Below are 27,843 nucleotides of genomic sequence, written 5' to 3'. Positions count from 1 at the left end.
TTTTATATCAGGTATTGTGATCCATACAACTTTATTCTTCTTGCTCAAGATTCCTGAGGCTTTTCAGAGCCTTTTTTCATTTTATATCATTTTTTGTAGTGTTTGTTCCAGATCAATGAAATATGCCATTGGTATTTTAACAGGAATTGCATTGAATCTTTTTTTAAAGATTTTATTTATTTATTTATTTTTAGAGAGAGGGGAAGGGAGGGAGATATAGGAAGAGAATCATTGGTGCATGCATGAGAAATACATCAACTAGTTGCCTCTTGCATGCCCCAAACTAGGGACATGGCCTGAAATCCAGGCATGTGCCCCGACTGGGAATTGAACCTGTGACCTTCCTGTTCACAGGCCGGTGCTCAATCCAGTAAGCCACACCAGTCAGGGCAGAATTGCATTGAATCTATAGATTGCTTTGGGTAATATGACATTTTAATGTTAATTCTTCCAATCCATTAACACAGTATATGCTTCCATTTGTTTATGTCTTCCTCAATTGCTTTCATCAGTGTTCTATAGTTTTCCTAGTTTTACCTCCTTGTCTAGGTTTATTCCTAGGCACTTTATTTTTCTTGTTGCTTAGGAAATGGGATTTTTCTCCCCTAGGTTCTCTTTCTGATAGTTCATTGTTGGTGAACAAAAATGCCAGCAATTTCTGAATATTGATTTTGTCCTACTACTTTGCTGAATTCTCTTATTAGGTCAAGTAATTTTTAGTGAAGACTATAGGGTTTTCTATGTACACTCTCATGTCATCTGCAAATAATGATAGTTTTACTTTTTTCTGTCTAATTTTGATGCCTTTTATTTCTTCTTCTTGTCTGATTGCTGTGGCTAGAATTTCTAGTACTATGTTGAATAAGAGTGGTATAAGCAGGAGCACTTCCTTGTCTTGTTCCTGGTCTTAAGGGAAATCTTTCAGTTTTTGCCTATTGAGTATGATGTTGGTAGTAGGTTTCTTGTATATGGTCTTTATTCTGTTGTGGTATGCTCCCTCTATTCCTACTTTGCTGAGGTTTTTTATCATAAATGGGTGCTGGATTTTATGAAATGCTTTTTCACTGTCTATTGATGTGATCATGTAGTTTTTATCCTTCATTTTGCTTATGTGATGTGTTGGATTTGTGAGTATTGTGCCATCCTTCCATCCCTGGGATAAATCCCACTTGATCATGGTGTATGATCTTTTTCATGTATGGCTGCATCCAGAGTGCCAATATTTTGTTGAGGGTTTTAGTGCCTGTTGATTTGACATAGTTTAATTTTCTTTGTTGTGACTTTACTTGGCTTTGGAATTAGGATAACATTGGTCTTATAAAAAGAGTTAAAGAGTCTTTCCTGTTCTTGAATTTTTTGGAATAATTCGAGAAGAATATAAGTTAGTTCTCCCCTGAATATTTGGCAAAATTTGCCTGTGAAGCTATCCAGTCCAGGTCTTTTGTGTGCTGAGAGTTTTTTGATTACTGTTTCTATTTCACTAGGTATCAGTCTATTCAGGCTTTCTGCTTCTTCTTAATTCAGTTTTGGAAGATTGTATGTTTCTAGATATTTATTCACTTTGCCTAGGTTGTCCAATTTTTGGCATATAGTTGTTCATAGTAATTTCTTACAATTCTTTGTATTTCTGTAGTATCAGTTTTTACTTCTTTTTCATTTCTGATTTTAATATTTTGGGTCCCCTCTCTTTTTCTCCTGATGAGTCTTGTTAAAGGTATGTCAGTTTTGTTTATCTTTTTAAAGAACTAGCTCCTGGATTCATTGATCCTTTGAATTGCTTTTTTTAGTCCCTATGTCATTTAATTCTGCTGTGGTTTGATTATTTCCTTCCTTCTATTACCTCTGGGCTTTGTTTGTTCTTGTTCCTCTGATTCTTTTAGATATAGGGTTAGGTGGTTTATCTGTGGTTTTTGTCTTCTTTAGATAGGCCTAGATTGGTAAGAACTCCCTCTCAAGACAGCCTTCACTGTGTCCCATAGGTCTTGAGTTGTTGCCTGTTCATTTTCATGTTTCCAGAAACTTGATTTCTTCCTTGATCTCATTGTTAACCCATTCATTATTTAATAACATGTTATTCAGTGTCCATGTATTTGAATGTTTTTGAGTTTTTTTCCTTGAGGTTGGTTTCTATTTTCAAGCCATTGTGATCCATGAAGATGTTTGATATGATTTCAATTTTCTTGAATTTTTTGAGTCTTGTTTTGGGTCCTATCATGTGGTCTGTCTTTGAAAATGATTCATATGCATTTGAAAAAATGTATATTTTGCTTCCTTGGGATGAAATGCTCTGTAAATATCAATCAAGTCCATTTGATCTAATATGTCATTCAATGCCACAATATCCTTGTTGATTTTTTAAATGGATGATCTGTTCATCATTGACAATGGGGTATTACAATCCCCTGTGATGACTGTATTACAGTTGATCTTCTTAAAGTCCTCTAAGATTTCCCTTATATATTTAGGTGCTGCTATGTTGGGTGCATATATGTTTACAAGGGTTGTATCCTTTTCTGGACAACTCCCTTAAGTGTTATGTACTGACCTTTTTTGTCTCTTGTTATGGCCTTTATTTTGAAGTCTATTTTATCTGATATAAGTATTGCTATGACAGCTTAAATTTTTTTTATTGATTGATTTTAGAGAAAGAGAGAGAAGAAGGGAGAGAAACATCAATTTGCTATTCCACTTATGATGCATTCATTATTTAAGTCCTGTATGTGCTTTGTCTGGGAACCAAACCTGCAACCTTGGTGTATTGGGATTATGCTCCAACTAACTGAGCTGCCTAGCTAGGGCTTATTTATATTCATTCTTGATATTACCTTTATTCCACTATGTTGGCACTCATATCAACCAATGATATTTTTATGTTTTCCCCCAAAACTTTACTTATTCATTTTCAGATCGAGGGGCTGGGGAAGGAATAAAGAGAGGGAGAGAAACACCAGTGTGTGTGAAAAACATCAATCAGTTGCCTCTTGCATGCCCCCAACTGGGCCACATCCTGCAACCCATGCATGCGCTCCGACTGGGAATCGAACCAGCAACCTTTTGTTTTGCAAGCTGGTGCTCTGTCCACTGAGCCACACCAGCCGGGGCTTAGCCAATGATAAGCCAATTGATAGCCAATTGATAGCCAATGATAGCCAATTTTTAAAAAATAAACCCCTGTTTTCCTGTTCCCCATAATTATAGGATTCTCTACTTTTTGTCTTTAATGTTTGAGTGTCTCTGCAACTCATTTGCTACTACTTTTGGGAGAGTTACTTAACTCTCATGCTTCAGTTTTCAAGTTCACAAAGTAGAATAGTATCTCATAGGGTACTTGTAAGGATTAGATGAGGTTGAGGTAATATGTGAGTTTTGGTATAGTATTTTGGTCAAAGCAAATGCTCAGTACATACTGTTATTGTTATTTCTATTATATACTACCTGCAGATCTTTTGTGGCTCCCCACGTGGAAATATACAGGTAAATGCAGAAAGACTTAGTGTCTTACATGCCTGTTTATATGTATCTGTGTATGTGAAGTGTAATGAATTGTGGTACCTGCTGCTAACTTGAGGTAATGGTGGAAAGCAGGAAACAAGAACACATTTTCAGGTGTTAAGCATTTCTATAACACTAAATAAAATGTATAGCTTTACAAATACACAAATACATGTATCTACATTTTTTCTTTCACCTGTATATATTTAACATGAAAATTACATGTGATGCGTAAGATATAATGTTTAATAAATAGAAATAATTTGTTTTTTCCAGGTTGCTGTTGATTGTCTTTTGTTTTTTTAACAGCTCAGTCATCTACCTTCAGATTGTTCAGCCAACTTTGATTTTTCGAGGAAAGGTTTATTAGTGTTCACGGATGGCGCCATTACTAATGGAAATGCCCAGCGGTCCACTAATAACTTGACTGTATCAGGGTTATTTCCTTGGACCCCTAAGTCAGGAAATGAAGACTTTAACTCAATCATTCAGCAGATGGCACAGGTAAATTTATATTTTCTCATGGGAATATTATGCTTATTTTTTCTGTCAGAGATTTAAAAACTATACTCACCAATTTTGTCTTAAATGTATTATGTGTTTTGTTTGCTTATGTTTTCATATTATTAGGAGGAATTGATAATATTTCCTAATCTGTTGAAAATTCATTGGCTTAAAATTATATAAGGAAATATCCATTGTGGTAAGGAGAGATTTTAGATAATTATTCTAATTTGGCACATCTCTACACCTGTGAGGAAAGAGATTTTTATGGTTTTGATCATAGGAGGAAAATTAATGTGTATACAGGTGATGAAACTCTTTTGAAACTATTTTTAATTTCATATCAAATCAGAATTAAGAGGAGTTAGAACTAACAATTAGGAAAATCTAGGGAAACATTTAAAAGAGTAATTTTATTTCTAACACCTATTAAAAATCAAACAATAGTTTAGGCTATCTTTTGTGTTTTTCACCTCATCTTTTGATATATCTTAAAAAATGAAAATTGAGTTTGAAAGTTAAAAAGAATCTGTTTAAGGTGTCATAGTTAAATAATGTTTTATACCTGATTCCTTTTTGACTTTATAGCCCTCTCCCCTTAATAAAATAATTATTTTGACTAATACTTATTTCTGTGTGATACTTTTATAAGTTGATGACATTCATGAAGTTCTCACAGTCTAAATACAGTTATTAAAGCAATTAAATACTTGATAATCTTTTGAATTAAATTATTAAATAAAATATTAATTCAGCAAAATTGAGTTAAAAACAATAAATAATGCATCTGATTCTGACTTAGGCTAAACACTAGCATATTTTTGATATATCTAATTTTTTTTCCTTGTTTAAAAATGTATTTTGCATGAAGAGAATTTAGAGAAAATCAGTGTAAAAAGTCATGTAGAATATACTGTGGGAAAGGACACTGGACTTTTTTTTTTAAGATTTTATTGATTTATTTTTAGAGAAGGGGAAGGGAGGGAGACAGAGGGGGAGAAACATCAGTGTGTAGTTGCCTCTCACCTACCCCCTGCTGGGGACCTGGCCTGCAGCCCAGGCATGTGCTCTGACTGGGAATCAAACCAGTGACCCTTTGGTTCACAGGCCAGTGCTCAGTCCACTGAACCACACCAGCCAAGGCTCGGACTTTTTATCCAGCTTAGGATTCATGTCATGATGTGAATGAAATGTGAAAGCATCTCCTCTATTCCCTGAGGTTGTAGAATACTGCACATTCCCTCTTTTGTTCTACTGAAAGTAATCAAGTGAGAGGATTTTCAGAAGTGATTTATTCCTGAAATACTGAGTTTATCTGATTTTATAGACATGACTTAGGAGAAGCTGTTTTTTTGTGCATTCAAGAATGGCAATTTCAGTTTTTTATTAAATGTACTTCATTGACTTTTTAAAAAATTCTCCTTTTTTAGGGCCGGCAAGTTGAATATATAGATATAGAACGGCCTTCAACTGGAGGCCTTGGATTCAGCGTGGTGGCCCTCAGAAGTCAAAATCTGGAAGTTGCTATCTTCGTGAAGGAAGTACAGCCAGGGAGTATAGCAGACAGGTGAGGAAAATGGTCATTTTGTGTTCTGTTAACCTTTTTCCTGACAATTGTGAGAAAGAATAAGAAACTAGTAATCAAAGCAGTAACAATGGCAGCGAACACTTAGTTTTCCCTTTTCCATTTGTCAGGCCTTATGCAGATATTCCCACATATACTTGTAGCCGTCTAGCTTCTGGTATGTTGCTCCATGTTACAGATGAGAGAGCTGAGTTTCAGAGAGGTTCGCAGCTATTAATGCTGGAACCATGATGTGATTCTAAGCCTGTCTGACCACAAAGCTGAGTATTCTTTCTACTCCACCACACTCTTTCACAATTGGTATGATAGTTTAGCTAAGGTCTCATGAGTAGGATTGGAATATTCAAATTCATATTCTGCATACCATATTGGTTATTAAACTTAACATTTTTGGCAGTCATATCATGCCATTATTTTACTTATATTTTGTCTTTGATTTCAGATTTTTACTTTATCATTCATTTAACAAGCACTCTATTCATTACATTACTACCACCCGTTAGAATGATAGCCACACTAGCAGTACTATTACAGAAAGAGTTTCAGTTAATGATAATAGTTTTGAACTCACGTTCTCCATTCATGGGGGATCAATTCTAGTCACTTGGAAAGAATGAATTTCCATGACTTTGTATCTTTATTCTGCCATCTAGTGCAACATTTCCTCACGTGAATTTTGAGGAAACATAGCTTTGGTCCTATATCTTTAAGATGTTCTATCCTGTCCTTGGAGAATGGGTACATATAGTTATGGTAATCATATAATTTCTTATCCAAGCTGGGATTGTTTGGGGAAAGGGTGTGCTATTAATAATGACACGGACACAGCAGGTGTAAGCTAGGAGTAATCTGGCAAGTCCAGACAGTCCAGGGTAAACCTGGACGTAGGGCCCCTTAACATTAGCTTACGTGAGGCTCTGAAGTCCCTTGACAAAAAGCTTATTTAACTTGATTGGCCCACATTAAAAAGATTTTTTTTGTAGCTTAAAAAATTATTATTTCCCTGGCCTCATAGCTCAGTTGGTTAGAGTACTGTCCCAATATGCCAAGGTTGGGGGCTTGATCTCTGGTCTCATACAAGAAGCAACCAATGAATGCATAAAGAAGTGGAACAACAAACTGCTCGCTCGCTCTCTCTCCCTCCCCCTCCCCCTCCCTCTCCCTCTCCCCATCTCCCTAACCCCTCCTTCCCTCTCTGTCTTTAAAATCAATAAAATAAATTTTTTAATTAAAAATTATTCTTGGAGAAACTAGTGGTTGCCAGATGGAAGGGGGATTAGGGAGCTGGGTGAACAAGGTGAAGGGATTGAGAAGTACAAATTGGTAATTACAGAATCGTCCCAGGATGTAAAGTACAGCATGGGGAAGGTAGTTAATAATATTCTAATAAGTATGCGTGATGCCAGGTAAGCACTATATTTATCAAGGGGATCACTTTGTGATTTACATAAATGCCTAACAACTATGCTATGTACCTGAAACTAATGTAATATTGAATATCAACTATAATTAAAAATTAAAAACTATTATCAGGATATAATTTAATAACATGTTACCATTTAAAAAATATTTACTTATTTTTAGAGAGAGGGGAAGGAAAAGAGTAAAAGATGAAGAGAAACATCGATGTGTGGTTGCCTCTTGAGCACCTCCTGCTGGGGGCCCAACGTGGCCCACAACCCAGGAATGTGCCCGACAAGGAATAAAACTGGCGACCCTTTGGTTCACAGGCTGGCGCTTAATCCAATGAGCCACACCAGCCAGGGCCAAATGTTACTGTTTTAAAGTGTGTAGTTCAGTACTTCTTAGTGTATTTTCCATGCTGTATAACCATTTTGTAATCAACCTGTATATCAGTTACTCTCTACAAAACGGTCTACAATTACAAATCAGGGTGAGCACCTCCAGAAAGAGGAGTTTGATATTTGGGTGCGTAACGAAACTTGACCAAGGCTAAGGAGTCAGGTGGCTTCTCAGAGGGAGTGGTGCTTGAAAGGAATTTTGAGAGGAGACTGTGGGGTCTTCAAGAGCAGAACGTGTTGGGAGAGGAATGAAGAGACTCTCTTGACAAGTAGCCCTATGGAGAGATGGAACATATCTTCTGTCTTTGGAATGTGGCCGGTACTTGTGTGGGAGCTTAGTGCCAGATCATGTGAGAAAAAGCTGGCAGACAGGTGGCCATCAGGCGTGCTGGACCAGGGTTGTCCACCCTGTGGCCCACAATGGCTATGAATGTGGCCCAACATAAAATCATAAATTTACTTAAAATATTTTATTTGCTCGTCATTTTTTGTGCATTTAATGTGTGGCCCAAGACAACTCTTCTTCCAGTGTGGCCCAGAGATCCCAAAATGTTGGATCCCTTGTAAGTTTATGTTAAATTGTCTTTATGATCAGTTTTTCCTTTCTGCTCAGGACTGTCCACATAGAACTGTTATTTAAGGAGCTTTCCTAAAACCTATTGACTCTCAAGGTCATGGAAGTCCATTATTTCTGAGTGTTGTAATGGGGAGACAAGAATTAGGCTCCCCTTGAATGGAAAGTGTGAATTCAATTTTATATACATATAGTGGGGAGTTAAATTATAAGTAATAGTGGCTGGGCATATAAAGTACACTATAAGGAACATAGTCATAATATTTTAATAACTATATGTGGTGCCAGGTAGGTACAAGACTTACAGCAGGGGCCAATTCCCTTCATTCTGCACAACTAAACCTCATATAATATTGAATGTCACCTGTAATTACAAAATTAAAAGGTTTTTTGAAGCAAAAATAATTTTTAGCAGAAAACAAATTTTATTCAACTTTTGAATGCATCAAAATCGTATTTTCCAGGAGACCTCTCAGCAGCTTATTTATTTGGGTTTGAATTTATATTCCTTGAAAAGAACCAACTGGAAAGAAATGGAGTGTCCTGAGAGTCTGGGAAAGGTAGATTAAAATAGATCGATTTCCAGAAACTAGAAAACCTGAAAATGAGTAAATTAAAGACCAGTTTATGTCAAATGAGTTACATCAGGGTTGAAAAGACTCAAGAGCAATTCATTCATTTGGGATTAATTAAGGGATTTGGCTTTAATGAACAAGCTGTGAAGATGTTAGAGGAAAGAGGCCATTGGAGATGGGAAAATGGAAGTGATCCCTGCATATTGTCCTACTGTGGTCACATTTCAAAATAAATATTTCTTTAGGACTAGGGAATCATTTATAAGCAACATTCTCAATTTAAAATATATATATAAAGCACCTATTGAAAACAGTTGTGGGGGTTGAGGTGCCAGGAGAGACTCCCAGCCTCACAGGAGAGTTTATTGGAGAGACCCACGGGGTCCTAGAACATACACAAGCCCACTCACCCAGGAACCAGCACCAGAAGGTTCCAATTTGCTTGTGGGAAGCAGCAGAAGGGACTGAAATCTAAGAGAGTGGGGAGCAAGCACCATTGTTCCCTCTCTGACCCCACCCCCCACATATAGTGTCACAACCCAGCAACTGGGTTGCCCACCCTGGTGAACACCTGAGGCTCCACTTCTCACTAAATAACAGGTGCAACCAGACTAAAAAAAAAAAAGTGGCTCAAATGGAAGAACAGACCAGAGCCCCAGAGCTAATACATCTAAGCAACCAAGAGATAGGCAACCTATCAGATGCATAGTTCAAAGCACTGGTGATCAGGATGCTGACAGAACTGGTTGATTTTGCTCACAAATTAGATGAAAAAATGAAGGCTAAACTAAGTGAAATGAAGGAAAAATGCACAGGGAACCAATAGTTTTGGGAAGAAGACTGGGACTCAAATCAATGAAATGGACCAGAAGGAAGAAAAAAAACAACCAAACAGGAAAAAATGAAGAAACAAGAATTCAAAAAAATTAGGAGAGGCTTAGGAACCTCCAGGACATCTTTAAACATTTCAGCATCCAAATTATTGAGGTACCAGAGGGGAGAGAGGAACAGCAACAAATGGAAAACTTATTTGAACAAATAATAAAGGAGAACTTCCCCAATCTGGCAAAGGAAATAGACTTCTAGGAAGTCCAGGACACTCAAAGAGTCCCAAAGAAGTTGGACCCAAGGAGGAACACACCAAGGCACATCATAATTGCATTACCCAAGATTAAAATAAAGGAGAGAATTCTACAAGCAGCAAGGGATAAGGGGACAGTCACCTACAAAGGAGTTCCTGTCAGACTGTCAGCTGATTTCTCAAAAGAGACCTTATAGGAAAGAAGAGGCTGGAAAGAAGTATTCCAAGTCATGAAATCCAAAGACCTACACCCAAGACTACTCTATCCAGCAAAGCTTTCATTTAGAATGGAAGGGCAGATAAAGTACTTCTCAGATAAGGTCAAGTTCAAGGAGTTTATCATCACCAAGCCCTTATTATATGAAATGTTAAAGGGACTTATCTAAGAAAAAAAAGGTAAAAAACATGTACAGTAAAATGACAGCAAACTCACAATTATTATCAACCACACCTAAGATAAAAATAAAAGCAAACTAAGCAAACAACTAGAACAGAAACAGAACCACAGAAATGGAGATCACATGGAGGGTTAGCAACAGGGGAGTAGGAGGGGGAGAGAGTGGGGAAAGGTACAGAGAATAAGTAGCATAAATGGTACGTAGGAAATAGACGGGAGAGGGCAAGAATAGTATGGGAAATGTAGAAGCTAAAGACCTTATGACACATGGACATGAGTAAAGGTGGGGAATGTGGGTGGAAGAGGTTGTGCAGGGTGGAGGGGAATGAAGGGGGGAATGGGACAATTGTAATAGCATAATCAATAAAATACATTAAAAAAGAATTATGAAAATCATGAAAGTTTTACATGCATATATTAGAAAAATATAAAACTAAGATAATCAGTTCTCCCTTCTCCCCCCAAAAAACCTCTTGGATTTTGATTACCCTGAGACAACTAGGAAAAACATTAGAATGTTTTCTTTTTACAAAGACAGGTCATAGAGTATATACAATTTTATGTTTTATTCTTTTTTTAAATATAACATAAACCTTCCCCAGTATTAATAAAAGGGGGTATAAACAACATTTTCAATGGTACATGATCTGTTGTGAGAACCAGCCACAGTTTCAGCATCAAAAGTGCAAATATTTAACTTGCTAGTTGCAAAGGAGAATCTAAAACCTATGGGTCCCTCTCCTCAGGAAGTTTAAAATCTAATAAAGAAGGATTTAGCAAGGTGCATTGACAGCATACATAGTATAAATGAATATTCAGTGAGGGATAAATGAGTGGTTCAGAACACTCGATAAAGTGGTGAGTTGGGTGAGGAGAGGAAGAGGATGGGGAGAGGAAAAGGCAGCAGGAGAGACACACCCTTAGTTGGATTGTGGAGGGTGGACTGAATCTGGCTGAGCTGACTGGAAGGGCATGAGAGATGGAGGAAACCAAGAGTCGAGAAGGAAAGAGTTCAGAATAGTTTTTAAAAAAAGGTGTTTATGTAAGGAGGAAGCCACTTGGAAGAGTTCTTTGGGACCAAATACAGAGGCCATTGAATACCAACCAAGTTTACCCTGTGTCCTAGAGGTCAGAAGTTATCAAATTCTGCTCCTTGACGAAGTTTTGTGGGATCTGGTGTGACCTGAGAAAAAATAAGGGTGATAGCATATAATTTTCAGAATTCAAATTTGTGAATTAGAATACTCTGTTTTGGGTTAGATCTTTTCTCTGGGAGATTTTATTTTGAAGGTTAAAGATGTTCTTCTAGCAAGTAATCACGACAAGAGTTTCTTTCTTTTGGCTCTCTTTTTATTGGTCAATAAACATAGATAATTATCACATATTTCTGAATTGGCAAAGACAAGCACAGGGGAGCTTAGAAAAATAAACTTTGAGGAATTTTGCCAGTTAGGTTTTAGGTATCAGATAGGGATCTCCATTGGAGGGTTGACATTGGAGAAGAAAGATGGAGATGGGTAGATGCAAGAGCGATAAGCAATGATAAAGAACAATGAAGTGGTAACAGAGAAACCAGGAGAAGAGAAACAATGCCTGGGAGACAATACTCCTATCATAAACAAGGTGTCCATACTTACAAAACCTTGGCAGTGGGGCCCTATACATTGGTTTTGCTTTTTTTTTCTAGCCACTTAGCTTTTAAAGTGTACGTGTGTGCCAAGATGTATTGCTAAATGGGTTAATACACTAATAAATGCTTTCATGAAAAGCTCTCTAAAAAGCTCTGTTATATAATTGAATAATTTGAATATATGTACTAAGTGAAGTAGTACCATTAAAAAATGTTTAACTTGAATATTAGATTTTAAAAAATCAGGCTATTCTATCACTTAAAACAGAATTTCCTTTTATTTCACCAAGGGATCAAAGGTTAAAGGAAAATGACCAAATATTGGCGATTAATCATATACCTCTGGATCGGAACATTTCCCACCAGCAAGCAATTGCATTGCTACAACAAACCACTGGGTGTTTGAGTCTGGTTGTGGCCAGGGACCCAGACCACACAAAAAGCAGCACTTCGACCAGCCTAACGGATACAGTTCTTCCCGAAACAGTGAGTTGCAAATTTGGGGAAATACTTAATTTTGACTTATGTCATTGATTTTAGGACATTTAGAAGGTGTTGTTTGACTTGCCATAGTTTAAGATGGTCATATTTGCAAGTGCAGCACTTGTGTAAACAAGTCCATGGAGGGCTTTTTTTTTTTTTCCATGCCCTCGGACTCTCCTTATTTAAGATGATTATTTAATACAGAGGATAAATTGTAGTAGTGGGTATAATTTATTTGGTGATGGAAAGAGTCTTATGTTTTTTGGTGATATCAATTAAGCTGAGAGTTTTTATTAGAGACTTATTACTCAGTATCTTAAGATTTGGTTATTTCAGAAACATTATTTTTATAAATTATATTGGATAATATGACTAGATTATTGATAACTGCACTGTTGTAGAAGTTTTTCTTTTTTTTCCATGTAAGGATGAAAACAGTTCAAAAGAATTAAGGCATATGTCTCTTTTAGGAATCTTTAAACTTGCTTAATAACATTTTACAGATTTTGGCCTGCATCTTCAGAATGTAAGCGAATAAATCTTATTTTCTTATAACACTAAGTGCTAGCTGATTTATTTAATTTTCATTCATTGGGACAAAAGAAAAATAGACTGGGTACAGTACAAGGTCATAACACAAATTAATGTATAGACATTTTCCCTGTTATAATCAGTAAGACTTATACAGCACAATTTATATAATAAACAGAATGAACAAAGTGGGAAATTGCTTAGCATAATGGTTAAGAGCAAGGGCTCTGGGTCAGGCTAAAGTGAGTTCAAGTTCAGTTCTCCACTTCCTGGCTGTGTCATACTGGGTAGATTTATTGACCTCTCCACACCTCAGTTTCTTCATCTGTTACGTGGAACTAATTACAGGGTCTACCTCATAGAGGTGTTGGGAGAATGAAATGAGAATGCATGTGAAGAGTTAACTCAGCACAGAGCCTGGTGGAGACTATAGACTTGATGAATACTAGCTGCTATGAATTCAGGCACATTTTAGGAAATGTTGCTTCCCAGATACTAGATACTGTTTCAAATATGAATTTATTAAGTATTTCCAATATTCCTGGTTATTTTCACATTGCATAGTAACTTTCCACTTTAGTACAATAGAAAACCTAAGTGTAAGTATGCCCTAAGGATCTTGAGAGGGGGAATTTTCTCCGGTAGTTGGATTGTGTGAATTTAATGCACATTTCTGATGGAATTCTGCTAGTTAGAGGAAAAATGTCATGTCTCTTGGTCTGATTTGTATAATCCTGTTGCTGATATCTTCAGTTGAGGCTGTCTTTCCTCTTCCTCATAGAGTCTACTAAATTAATCTTACTTCCTGTGTCCTCCTCATCATTTCATACTTCAAATTGCTGCCAGATTAATCTTCTTTAAACCACTGCTTTGTTCTTGTCATTCTCTCTTCTAAAAAGTTCAGTTATTCCCACTCACTCATCCAAGCCTTGTTTTGCTCTTACATTTTCCTTTTGCTTGACTGTCTTTTTTCCTCTGTAATGGAATTAAAATGACAACTTTTCCTTGAAGCTTTCCATACTTCTTGATTGGGCATGACTTCTTGTCTGTGCCAACCCCACCCTCCAGTCCTACTGTGTGCACAGCACTGTGCTAGATAGATCTTGGCGTAGACTGGGGAATGAGACATGTTTCAGTCCTTTTAGAACTGCACTGTCTTATGATCCAGTATTCTGTCTTGGGTAGTAACTATTTATGTTTTGGTTTAGCTCTCTATTGGAATATAAAATCCTCAAGGGCAGGGACAATATGATCATCTTTACATATTTCCTAGCCTCTAGGAAGTTGAATTGTATGAATGTTTAATTTCTTCTATATATGTTACATTAGTAATTACTGTATTGGGAAGCTAAGAATCTGTGTGTTTTACTAATCCTTTGGCTCTTGCCATTAATTTGTAGGTTCGCTGGGGCCATATCGAAGATGTTGAGCTCATTAATGATGGCTCCGGATTAGGTTTTGGAATAGTTGGAGGAAAGTTGAGTGGTGTGGTTGTGAGGACTATAGTTCCTGGAGGATTAGCAGATCGAGTAAGTTGACCTTTTTTGTTTTTATTTTGGTTTTATACAATTTAAATTGTATGTCTTCAAATACAACTTTATAATGTGGGCTGCAATCAGAAGGTACAGTGCTTGTAAACAGATGTCTCAATTTACAAGGTAAATTTCGTGTGATTTAAAAAATTTTAGAATTACCAGTCGAATGACTGCACTGCATTATTTAGCCATGTTTAAACCTAAAGTGGGCCTTTTAAAAACTTATCAACTGTTTCTTCTTAGTTTTACATTGAAGAAAGTATTAAGTATTACATTTAGTTTTTTAGAAATTAGAAATTTGGTTACGAAGCCATTTAATAATGAGCCTATATGATATAGAAAGCCCATCATAATCAGAATATGTAAATTTTGCTGATTGATGCACAGTTACATACACACTTATCCCTTCTAATAAACATATGTAAGTAAAAATAGACTTGCGTAAATGCAGCTTTGAGGTAAGTCCATCAGTTCCCCATTTCTAAGCAAGATTGCTCCATGTTGTACAGATTGTGGTGAAACTACAAATATTCCTATTATCCTTTTCATATTGAAGTGTATTTAATTAGAGCAGAGGCCTGTGGGCATCACGGAGTGTCCTGCCGGGGGTCAGTGAGGTCAAGTCACTTTCATCAGGGTGCTAAGATGTTATCAGCTCCGTCACCGTGTTGAAGTTTGCACTGATGATGCCAACTGGAACTGCCAGTGCCTTGGTGTGGAACAGGGCAGTGGCATCAGGCTGGACGAGTAGCCACTGGGTTCTTCTCCACCATGTGCTTGCAACAAAAAAACGGACAGTTTCACTTAAGAAAGTGCAGTTGCAATTAATTTTGGTGCAGTTTGACCTTTAAGTGCACGTGTTTTTAATACCGTGTGACAAAGTGGGAGGTTCCCTATGGTGCTCCGGCCACATTCTGAAGGACGATGGTTGTCTTGAGTTAAACACATTTGTAGGAGAAGTATTCACTTTTTAAATATCAAGCAGCCTTTTAATTTTTTTACTTTTTTATTTTTACATTTTTTCTCTTATTAAAAAAATGTTGTGGTACCTGACATTCGCCATTATCTAGTTTCAGGTACAACATCGTGATTCAGTATATGTATTGTGAAGTAATCATCACAATAAATATAGTTATCCATTACGACACATAATTATATGTGTTCTTTTTCTTGTGATGAGAACTTTTAAAGTCTACTCTTTTAGCAGCTTGCAAATATACAGTGCAATATTATTAACTATAATCACCATGCTATACATTACATTTGCATGACTTATTTTGTAGCTGGAAATTAGCACCTTTGCATCCCCTTCACCCATTTTATTCACGCCCTGACCTCCTGGCTCTGGGAACCACCCTGGATCAGCATTTTTATTTTTGAAAGACTATCTGACAGAAAAATTATGATTATTCAGACTTGAGTATTTGGCAGACATGTTCTTGAAGATGAATGAGTGAAGTGAGCCTATTATTTCGAGGAAAATAACTGACAGCATTTGTTGACGATAAAATTTGAACTTTCAAACAAGAATTTGAATTTTGGAAAATTTGTGCTTTTTATGAGCTTGACTTTTTCAGTATTTAAAGACTTCTGGTTCGATTGTTGGTGATATCAATACTTTTTGATATTATGTAATGAAATATGTCACTATTTGGAAGAACTTCATAGCTCTGTGAAGCAACATTTTTTGAAGACTAATGTGTGGTATGGCAAAATTATATATAGGTAAAAGATCCATTCACGATAGATCAATAGATTTTAGTGAAACTATGTGTGAAAGTTTGTTGGATGTATTTTCTGACTCTACATTGCAACTGTTGTTCTTTAAGAAACCACCAATTGTCAAGTCCTGGTGTGTTATCAAAGAAGAATGGGCTGAAAAGGCTATTAAAATGCTTCTCAATTTTCCAACTATATATCTGATTGAAGCTAGATTTTTTTATATACTTCAACCAAAACAACATATTGTAACATATTGAATGCTGAAACAGATATGAAAATTCAGCTGTTTTCTTTTAAGCCAGACATTAAAGAGATTTGCAAAAATAATTTAAAATACCACTCTTCTCACTACTTTTATATAGCTCTTTAAAAATATATATATATCAATATCATAAATATATATTAATATATTAAATATTTAAAATTTTTCACAGTGCTGTTTTCTAATTCAGTAGATATCAACAAATATCAAAAAACTCTGTTTCTGGATTAAATTATAGATATTGATATATAAAGGATACAATTGAATAAAATTTGACACATTATGTATATTGGCAAGTCTGAAATCTGTAAGTTAGACTAGGAGGCTGGAAACTCAGGCACAATTTGATATTTCAGTCTGAACTTTGAAATATGTAGGGGAGGTTAGCAGGATTTCTGTTACAGTTTTAAGGCAGAATTTCTTTTCCAGGAAACCTCAGTTTTGGCTCCTAAAACGTTCAACTGAGTAGATGGAACCCACATAGTATATGTTAATATGTTGTAGATGTTAATCACATCTACAAAATACTTTTACAGTAACATCCAGACCAGTGTTTGACCAAAGAATTGGGCACCATAACATAGCCAAGGTGACTCATAAAATTTAACCATCATACTGTCCGTCACTGCACTCAACATAATGAACATAGCCATCAGCCACAGAAGTTTCCTGTGCCCCTCTGTAATCCGTATTCCTCCACCCTCAATAGTTTTTAAGAGTATAAAGGGGTTTTGAGACCAAAAAGGTTGAGATTGGTCATTTTATGAGCCTTTAAAACACATCTGTGGCACAAAACTAATAGTAATCTTTGAGAATTTTTTTCAAGTTTTTGTTAACTTGGAAAAGGATGATGGGAAATGGTGGATTATTTCGACACCTTTTCTTCCACTCCCCGTCACAATTTTAATAGGCTTGATTGCTGGACTAGCATTTTTGAAGATGCAAAGTGGAGTAGTTATTGTGGGAAACAAAGGGTCAAATAAATTTAGAAAACACCAAGTTAAACAAAATCAAATAGGTTTCCTTACTGTAAGAATTTTCTGAGCATTTAATATCCTAATGTGCATTATGAATTTTTACAAGGAGAATGTGATGTGCAGTGTTTCCCAAATTAATCCCTTTGAGATGCTGTTAGGAAAGCCTAGGTCTGATTTTGCATCCTTACTGGAAGGGATTGTCACTATTTCAGGTCATCAAGGAGGGGGTAGGGGTGTACCCGTCAGAGTCATAATGGAGAAGCAAGTGTTGATGCCAAACATTGTTATCTGCCTAATATAGAGTATTCTCATACAATTCTTAGAACAGTCATCAATCGTATTCCCAATTTATAGATATGGAAACTGAAGACATTGCCCAAGACCACATAACTAGGAAATGACAAAGTCAGGATTGTGCCCACCACTGTTTGACTCCAAAACCTGTGCTTTTCTTCTGAAATCTATTTATTTAGCGTTGGCCCTAATGTGTTTTTTTCCTGATGTGCATCTGTCCAGAGTTGGTCAAACCTATCATTAGGAAATACAGCCGGCTCTAGGAGCAACAGAGCTGTTGACTCTTTCCTATAGGGCACACGTGGCAAACACAAGCCCCCCCCCCCCCCCGCCTTGTTTTATCCGGNCCCCCCCCCCCCCCCCGCCCCCGCCTTGTTTTATCCGGCCTGGCACCTGGTTTCTACCCTGCAGCAGCACGGAGCTCCTTGCCATAGTTAAGGAGTAGTTACATTTATAAGATCCCAAAATTACATTTGCCCCTTTGAAGGCAACCACAAGGATGATGTGGCCCCCGGTGAAAAAGGTTGACACCCCTGCTGTAGGGGATATGGTGAGGCCCACACAAAGCAATATTCACTTCTCTCTCCCCCTCATCTTAGCTAATGGCAGGAAAAATCTTTTCAGCTGATGCAGTGTTACTAAGTCTTTGCAAGTTGTTGCTCATGTGGCCTGATCACAGCTTTAAAAGAGATTGCAGGGAATATTGCTTTTAGTTAAAATGTACTCATGTTTTGAATATTAGTGCTTACTGTTGACTATAGCAACCTTCACGGTTAAGGGAATATGGATGTCTTAGGTCATTAGCTCAGATGCGATCAAAATTGATCTTAAAGTGATACCTATATTCTGCTGAAGGGGTCAGTGAATACTACTTTCTTCAATCCATATAAAATTGTGTAACAGAAAGTTAGAAAAAGAAGTCAGTGTTTCTTATTGAAAAGGGTTGCATAAAATAGCCCCCTACATTTCCTTTTGTGTACAGGTAAATCAATGTGTATAGTTAAAAGATGGGGTCGAGTTGAGGAGGTGCAGCAAAGAGCACTTTACTGAGGTGACTGCAGCCTAAAGAGGCATCAGAAATGAGGAAGCGAGGACTCGTGGACACAGACAATAATGGGAGAATTGATTGTGGGGGTGGGTCGGGGGAGGGGAGAGCAGCCGGGGAAAAGGCGGAACTACTATGACTGAACAACAATTTAAAAAATAATGAAGAAGATTACTGGAGAAATTTGAAAATAGATTAAATATATAATGTTGTTAAGGAAGTATGCTGATTCTTATGTAGGACCGATGGGGTAGTGATATGTGCTAAAATATTTGTAAAAGAAATTTTTAAAAAGAAATGGATGCACTTGAGGACTTCCTTTGCTGTAAGCAAGGTACTAAGTGAACGATTTTACATACAGTATTGAGTTTATTGCTCACAACTCAGTGACAGAGGATTCATTCCCATTTTGTTTTAGAGGGAGTTGAAAATGCGTTTAAGGGGGAGATTTAGGTGTGATAAGTTTGACAGCACAGCTTTGACCTTTGACAGCACAGCTTGATCAGAGTAGAGCCGGGCTGGGACTTGGGTGTGTCCGACTCCAAAGCCCTGCCCTGGCCCTCTGTCTGCTGCCTTGGACATTGTAAAGTGAATGAAATGGAAAAATATTGATTCATATGAGCTTTTTAGAAGTATTTATTGGGATCTAACCAACATGACCAATGAGTAAATGTATCAATAATAAGGGCCAATTCCATGGATGAAGAAATTAAATGGCATCAGGTAAGAGGAGCTGAGAGACCTAAGAACTACCTACCTGTAATCCTCAAACACTCTTGGAAATTCACAGGACCTGAGGCCTACATCTTTTGAGAATTCTGTTCAGTGATGGCAAAAATTTTAAAAATTTTCAGCAGCTAGACATTTTCCTTTAAAAAAAAGATAGTGGGCAGTGTAAAACAACTTTGTTTTGCAGAAAACTGTTTCATGTGGTCTGGAGAAATTCTAGGCAAATCAGGGACACTGAGTTACCCCATTGTCTCTAGAAATGGACTTTTACAACTCAGCCTATGTAAAAGTCATCATGAATTATTGACTCTTTGGTCTGAGGCAATTATAATATGAGTCATAATAACTATCCAGGAACCTTTAATACTAGGAAGGAATGGAAGCAAGGAAGGTTTTGGAGGTGGATGTGATCTGTGAGGAATTTTGTCTTGAATGAAATGAGCAAAGGCCAGCATGAGGCCGTTAAACAGCTGGTTATTCCCAAGCAATTTTGCTTTGAGTGAGTATGTAAACAGCTATTTTCCTTATCTTTAAAAATCAGTTGATGAAGGCTCAGCGAATTTGACTAGGAAAAAAAAGATGCTTAGATTTAATAACTTAATTCCTTGGGAGAAAGAGTGTTTATTTTATTTTATAAAGTAACTACTTTCTGTAAATGACATATTGCCTTCTTTTTTTCCTTTTGATTAAAGATCAGTGATAGACGTGGCCTTGAGTCAAAAGTAGTAATGATTTTATTTTCTGAGTTGTGGAACTATTTGGTGCTATTTATTAGTTTCAAAGAAACAAATTTGATTATTTATTTTGTAACTCAGGCTTGAGTTCCTTTCGGTTTTCAAATATTTTGAATTGAAATTATCCATAACATTAGCTGATCAGCAAATGTCAAATGCAAATAATATATACATATATTTTTGGCCAATAACTGCTAATTTTGTATTAAAGTATTTTATCTTTAAAAAAACACTGTAAGTGGACCCTGGTGTGGCAGCTCAGTTGGTTAGAGCATCACCCCAATATGCTGAGGTTGTGGGTTTGACCCCTGGTCCTGGTACAAGAATCAACTAATGAATGCATGTGGAACAACAAATAGATGTTTCTCTCTTCTCTGTCTCCGGCTTCCTCTCTCTAAAGTCAACCAATCAATTTAAAAAAAACCTGTAAGTGATACTGTAGTGCTTTCACTGTAGTAGTGTGGTACCCTGTCACATCAGCTGTTTTAATTTTTCCACCTTCCATGCCATCTATGCATTTATGCATAATGTTTTTCTCTTTTGAAAAATAAAGGTTAATAAATCTATAGGTTAATAAATTTTATTGTTGGATGTTTGATTAGCACCCACTGTCTTTGAATCTTGGCATAGCAATTTATTGGTTCTCTTGATTTATAACTTCTATTAAAAAAACAAAGAGGACTCTAATGCTTTTGAGTTTCCATGCACAGTAGACAGATAATGGAAGGAGAATGTTGATTAGAAAATGTCAATAGAATACAGTGTTTGGGGCTGCTGGACATAAACAAGGTAGCTGTCATTTTGGTGTCTTTCCTATCAATCTGACTAATTATTGTTTTCACACTTACAAATCCCCTAGAACACCTGCTTTTCTGGAAGAAGAAGGTGTTTGACTTTCAGTGACAGATGCAAATTATGTATATCATTTTAAATTGAGTTGGGTTAAATAGGAAAAATAGTATCTAGGAAGTGACTAAATATGTACTTATGATGAAGTGCTCTTCTTTGGCCAAGCCAAGTATGAAAGGAATTATTTGACATGCTGTTTATCCTTTGGTCAGGCTATGATTCTGTTCAAGGATGGTTCGATTCACAGAAGCATTTTGACCCTTATTTTTTATTATGACCACTGACTTTTTAAAAATAGTTTTATTTCAAGTTTGTTGTATTGGTAATAATAGAATATCATATTATCAGTGTGTAAAGTAGAATTCCAGCAAATATTTATTCCTTTTTTCATAATAATTACCTCCTTGCATCTGTTTCTTTCCTCTAAGACTTTCCAAATGTTTCTAAACTGCATTAAATTTCTGTTTCCTGCTCCCGTCCACTTCCAGTTGCATCAAGCTCCTTCAGCAGAGTTCACAACATAGCTCTCTATTCATTATTTTGCTCTAACACCATTCTTTCTTCATCCAGACTTCTGCAGAATTGGAGAAAAGGGAGGATGGGAAGTAGACATTTTTTAAAACTTTTTTCCCTGAATTTCATCTACAACCTACAGATGGTGCCTCCCGGAGCCAGGAGTAGGAAGCCTCAAGATGTACTAGCCCAGCGATTGTTCTATTTTCAGGCTGTCCTCCTCTCTCAGCTGCAAAATACTTATTTTTGCGTCTTCATTTTTTTAAGCTGTTTGACAGTGATAGGCAATTTCTTGGAGAACAAGAAAACTAATAGCAACTAATGTTACCCTGGAGATGTCAAAGTAGAAGACAAATAGTTGAATGAGGACAGGTGTTCAGTGGGACAACTCGGGTTGCACTTTGGTTCTGCTGCCTTTTAGTTTTGTAACCTTGATCAAGTCTGTCAACTGAATCTCGGTTTTCTTATTTTAAAGTTGTCCTACCCTGAATGAGATGATGTATGAAAAGTGACTTCTAACCTGTAAAGTGCTCTGCAGGTGTGATGTTTTATAATCTGCTATGTTTGCATAGTAGTATCTTTAATATATTGTAAAGGGATAAGTAAAGAGAATTTAGAATTTCTGATGAAATAAATTTAGTGAAAATGCAGATACGATAAGCTGTTCCAAAATTTTCACAAATGAAGGTAGAATGGCAATGATAAACATTTAGAACTTACATACTTTTTGATAAATTGTTTTGAACTTTTCTCTGTGTGAAATATACATACATATAAAAGTATGTGTAATGTCTGTGCACATTTTAAATAATAATAATCACCAATGTACATATCACTCAGTTTAACAGAACATTTTAAGTAGTAACAATAATAATAGCAATAATCACCCATACACATAACACCAGCTTAGGAAATAGAACATTACATATCTTTTCTTTAAACTCATCCAGAATCATAACTTTAAGTACCTTCTATGTGCTAATGCTCCCAAACTTGAATATATAATTTCCATATCTTTCCAGAACTCCAGATTTGTTTATCTCTATTAATAGCAAGTCTATCTTTTCAGTTGCTTGGGCTGAACACTTAGAGTTTTGATGCTTTTACCGCCCCCCACACCTCACTATAGGCTCAGGAGAGCCTGTTGACGATTCATTAAAAATACATCTAGAATCTCACTTCTTAACACCCCAAGTGCTAACCTAGGCCAAACTATTATCTCTTTCTAGATTATTGCTTTACTACCTGGTATCTCTATTTCTGTTGTTTCCTCCTATTGTTTTATTTTCAGCACAGAGGCCTGAGTGATCTTGCTAAAACTGAGTCATAAAATGTCACTCCTCTGCTCAAAACAGTCCAGTGACTTCCCTTTCCACTCACTTGGGGCAGATGGTCAACACTGCTGACCAACACTGATGGTCAACACAGCACCCATTGGTGCTCTCATCTCTTCTTTGTCTGCTATTCTCAGCTCATTCTCTTCCATCCACACTGACATCTTGCTGTTCCTCAAATGGGCCACTGAGCTTGTTGGGCTTCAGAGTTTCTGGCTTCATGCTGGAGGCTTCTGATCTGACCTTTCCTTTTTGATGCCAAGGGTTTTCTTATTTTTTTATTTATTTACTTATTTTTTAGAGGGAGGGGAAGGGAAGGAGAAAGAGTAGGAGAGAAACATCAATGTGTGGTTGCCTCCGATGTGTCCCCCACTGGGGACCTGGCCCACAACCCAGGCATGTGCCCTGACTGGGAATCGAACTGGCGACCCTTTGCTTCACAGGCCCGCGCTCAGTCCACTGAGCTACACCAGCCAGGGCAAGGGTTTTCTGATCTCTTCCTTGTATATGTGACTATTAATACCCTGGACATTGGCTATTACGCATGAAATGATACCCTCAAGCAAGTGCCTGTTTTAGAATTCTGGTTACTCTTCTCCTTTTGAACTCTCCTCCACCCCATAACCCCAATTTTTAATTTCTTTTGGCAAGGACATCCTTTCTTTGTTGCCAATTCAACCATCTTTTAAAATATTACATTTTTAGATTGCTTCTTTGCCAGCCATTTTGCCACAACTCAAAGTCTGCTGAATTGTTATTTACTAGTGAAGTTATATCATTGATTTCTCAGAATAACTTTTATTTTCTTGGATTTAAGGATGGAAGACTCCAGACAGGGGACCACATCTTGAAGATTGGTGGCACAAATGTGCAGGGAATGACCAGTGAGCAAGTTGCGCAAGTGCTGAGGAACTGCGGGAGTTCAGTCAGAATGCTAGTTGCAAGAGACCCAGTTGGTGAAATATCTGTAACCCCTCCGACCCCTACGGCCTTACCTGTTGCCCTGCCTGCTGCGCCTGGTAGGAGCCCTAGTTCTGTGAGTACAGAAATTGTCCTTTCATCTTAAATCAAATATTGGGTGTGATACCCCATAAGATTAGAAACCTCTTCAACCTGAAATGCCACATGGGTGTGAGTAGTATCTCAGTGTCCAGCAGTGAAGCAGCAGGAGAACCTAATTTGAAGGCATTAGACAAGTTTGATTTTATTTTCTGCTGTTTCTCAGGGTTAAGTCATTCCACCTCTCTGAGCCTCAATTACTCATCTGTAAATGGGAGAATAATAATTCTTGCCATTTCTTTTTTAAAACATTATTTTATTGTTGTTCAAGTACAGTTGTCTTCATTTACCCTCTACCATTTCCCCCTTTTGACCCAGCAATTCCACTGCTGGGATTATATCCTAAGAGCCCTGAAACACCAATCCAAAAGAACCTATGTGCCCCAATGTTCACAGCAGCACAATTTGCAATAGCCAAGTGTGAAGAAACCTAAGTGCCCATCAGTAAATGAATGGATCAGAAAACTATGGTACATTTACAGAATGGTATACTACACAGCAGAAAGAAAGAAGGAGCTCCTACACTTTATGACAGCATGGATGGAACTGGAGAGTATTAGGCTAAGTGAAATAAGCCAGACCGTGAGAGACAAATACCAAATGATTTCACCTTTAAGTGGAACCTAATCAACAAAACAAGCAAGGAAAATATAACCAGAGACATTGAAATTAAGAACAATCTGACAGTAACCAGGGGGGAGCTGGGAGAAGATTGGTAAGGAGACATCCAGATGGTAGAACAGAAACTGTAAAAACTGATCAATGTATGAGAGTTGTGACCAATAAGGAACAAATTGGCCAAAGGGAAGAGAGATTAATAATAATGTTTATTATGATTAATATAGTTATAGTATAACTATGTAATGTTATAGTTATATAATAACTATTATTATTAATTCTTATCAAGCACCTGAAATTGTTTGGGTCATCTGAATTCCTCCAAAGAATTGTAAAAGATAGGTCATACCATCCATTCAAAGATGAGGAAACTGAAGTCCAAGTAACTTGTTAAAAGTCATAGGAAAAGTAGATGGCAGAGGTGGGATTGGAATTCCTCCCTTCCTGGTTCATTCGACGCACTTTCCTACTATCTCATAGGCTTTGAATGAAGAGACAATAAGGGAAAAGGAAAGAAATGTTGTTTTTTTAAAGGAGGGGCTAGAAGGAGAGAAAAGAAAAGAGGAGCGATTATGGTGAGAAGCATGTGAAGCTGCCTTTCCTTTGCAGGGCCATTTGGTGTGTTTTGTAAAGTTGTTTGCCTTTGTAGTGAGGGACCAGACTAGCTATGCTGTAAGTAGGAATTTGATGCAATCATTCTTTACTTTGAGCTGTCACTGCATTGAACTGAAAGCAAGGTGTTATGGTTTTAAGTGCCTTACTTTTTTATAGAAATATCTTACATTAGAAGACAAGAAATGAAAATAGTTTTAGGTCAGTATTTTTTGCTCACAGTGATTATTCCAATAATTAATCTTATCATCTGTTTCTACATTTTTCTTTACATTTAGTTCTTTCAGATAGAAATTAATCCTGATTTTTTCTAAGTGGCTGTATTGGTTTTCTATTGTTGTGTAACAAATTACTGCAAACTTAGTGGCTTGAAGCAATACCCTTTGTTAGTGCACAGTTCTGTAGTTCAGACATCTGGGTGGGCTTGGCCTGGCTTTTTCCTTAGATTCTTACAAGACCAAAATCAAGGTGTGGTCACACTGGCTCCAAATCTGGATGCTCTGGGACAATCTACCTCCAAATTCATTTAGAACCTTAACACAATATAGTTTTTTGCTGTTGCAAGACTGAAGTCTCTCTTTGCGGGCTCTCAGCAGCTAAGGACATCTTGCAGCTCCTTAAGGGCCACTATATTCCTCCTCACATGACCCACTTCACCTTCAAGCCACAAGTTCAATCCTCATACGTCAAATCTTTTTCACTTTCTTTTCTGCCACCAACAGGTGAAAAGTCTGCTTTTGAAGGGTGCTTGATTATGTAAGGCTCACCTGGATACCCTCCCTCTTGCCACATAATATGACAAATATAGCAATAGCACTAGGGATTATAAATCACGGGGATCATCTTGAAGTTATGCCTACCATAGGTGCTAAGAATATACCTGACAAACCATGCACAAATTTACTGTGTAAACACAGTTATGTAACAAACGTTATGTATAATTAAAATTATTTTTCTTCTTAGGACAATTCTAGTATTTATGAAACTTATGATGTTGAACTCATTAAAAAAGATGGACAGAGTCTTGGGATAAGAATTGTTGGCTATGTTGGAACTGCTCATTCAGGTAAATGAACCATTTCCAGTTTACATTTATTTGGAAATAGTTGTAAATGATATTAAGGTTTTTAGACAGTGAAATTAAATATCTGTAGATTTTAATATAAACATTGAATAATAAAACCATGAATCTATAGTAGCAACCAGTTAATTTTCAGTAATGAAAAGAACACAGTTTTAAAAAGGTTCCCAGACCCACTTTCAAGAAGCAATTCTCAGATGTCAGCAGGGTGCCTGGGAATTCAACTCAGTTCTGTCGTTCTCCACCCAGAGATAGAAACAGATTCCACAGGTAAAGGGCTCAGTCCCAAGAAACCACACTCTACTTCAGATGTCAGTTGCAAACCTGTGCTTTTACATGTACTTCTCTGACTGACTGGCTACAAATCCAATGCTCCCATGACACCCCCTCTTTGGGTTTGATTAGTTAGCTAGAATGGCTCACAGAACTAAAGAAAACCTGTTTACTCACTCTATGATTGATTTGTTACCAAGGATGTTAAAGCACACAATCAAAAGCCAGATTAAAAAATACACAAGGCGAGGTTCTGCGAGAACCTACTCCCATCCTCCTGGAGCTTGGGGTCCAGCGTGGTTGCACCTGGAAGGTGCAAGTTTTCCCAGTGGGAAAACTCCTGGAAAAAGAACCAGCAGAGCTGTTCTCCTTGTTTTTATGGAGGCCTCTCCACATTGCCAGGCTTGATGAAGTCACTGGCTGTCGGCAATTAAACTTATCTTTCCCCTTTCCCATTAAGAGTCTCTTTCCCCTTGAGGTTTGGGACTGAAAGTTCCAACCCTCTAATCACGGGGTTGGTTCCTCTGGCAACCAGCTCCCATCTGTAGCTGCTTTCCAAAAGTTACCTCATTAAGATAACCAAAAAGACTTACCACTCTCAACACTTAGGCAATTCCAAGGGCTTTGGGACCTATGAGCCAGGAACTGTGGATAAAGACCAAATATCTTATAGCACAATATCACACAGTTTTATTTCAATAGCTGCCTCAATAGTCATTAACAACAGAATTTAATTATCCAATTCAGTGTATAACATTTAAATTGTATATCCGATTATTTATAAGATAGACGTATTTTGAATAGTGTGACCTTAACATATTGTGACATTTTCCATGTAATAAAGTAAAATGATCCTTGCATATATTTCATATTATGAATGTCAAAATGTATTACTATTATATTTAATTACTAAACCAAAGATGAAACAAATACTTTAATTAGAGTTATTTTCCTTTCATGTAAAGGGCATACCTTGTAAGAAAAAGTACCTGGCTCAGGTGTCTCTGAATAATAATTCTCCCTCAACTCCTCCATGTAAAGCTTAGGTAACTTTCACTGTAAGAGTTCCTCTATTATTATAAGAAAATCATCAGAGTAAGGAAAAATAAACCTTTCATAGATATTTGCTAGTAACATGAAAGTTCAGAGTGATGAAATGTTCCAGTATTTTTAGAAAATAGCAAGATTAGAGAGTTAATTTTTAAAAAAATATATTATTTTGATTACTTAGAGCAGGTGGAAAGATTAAAAGTGTTAATGTATTCAAAGTCCTGAATGAAATTCATGTCAGACCACCTTGTACTATTTTAGCCTAATGAAATAACTATTTTCAAAACTAGCTTTTTCTAAGTGCCACCTTTTTTAGGTTCAGAATTTAATGAGTTCCAAGAGAGCTAAGTACGGCTTGTATAATAATGTTGCAAAAAAACTATATCAGTAGCTCTTAATATGCTGTCTGGTTAGAGAAATCATGGTTTAGTTCCTAAATTTATTGACTTATGAACCTTTATTATATGAAGTTTTTGAGGTGCCCTTTTAAACCTCACAATAT

General features: G+C 36.8%; 1 protein-coding gene across 5 annotated transcripts in view; it reads left to right on the top strand.

Moving 5' to 3' along the window:
• PATJ (PATJ crumbs cell polarity complex component) overlaps positions 1 to 27,843 on the top strand; it is a 330,197-nt gene that overhangs the window by 11,166 nt on the left and 291,188 nt on the right. For 3 of the 5 annotated variants that reach the window (XM_037043696.1, XM_037043706.1, XM_037043682.1), the window contains exons 4-9: positions 3,798 to 3,996; positions 5,427 to 5,563; positions 11,931 to 12,126; positions 14,055 to 14,183; positions 23,466 to 23,684; positions 25,901 to 26,003. In XM_037043696.1, the coding sequence (XP_036899591.1) occupies positions 3,798 to 3,996; positions 5,427 to 5,563; positions 11,931 to 12,126; positions 14,055 to 14,183; positions 23,466 to 23,684; positions 25,901 to 26,003 (983 nt within the window). The remainder of the gene's footprint in view (positions 1 to 3,797; positions 3,997 to 5,426; positions 5,564 to 11,930; positions 12,127 to 14,054; positions 14,184 to 23,465; positions 23,685 to 25,900; positions 26,004 to 27,843) is intronic. The other 2 variants (XM_037043715.1, XM_037043689.1) reach the window with 1 other exon arrangement.

The sequence above is a fragment of the Sturnira hondurensis genome, unplaced genomic scaffold (genome assembly GCF_014824575.4).
Source record: "Sturnira hondurensis isolate 20B ecotype Veracruz unplaced genomic scaffold, ASM1482457v3 Scaffold0000648, whole genome shotgun sequence".
Lineage (NCBI taxonomy): Eukaryota > Metazoa > Chordata > Mammalia > Chiroptera > Phyllostomidae > Sturnira > Sturnira hondurensis.
Note: the sequence above shows the minus strand (reverse complement) of the source record. Positions and strands in the feature narration are given on the sequence as shown.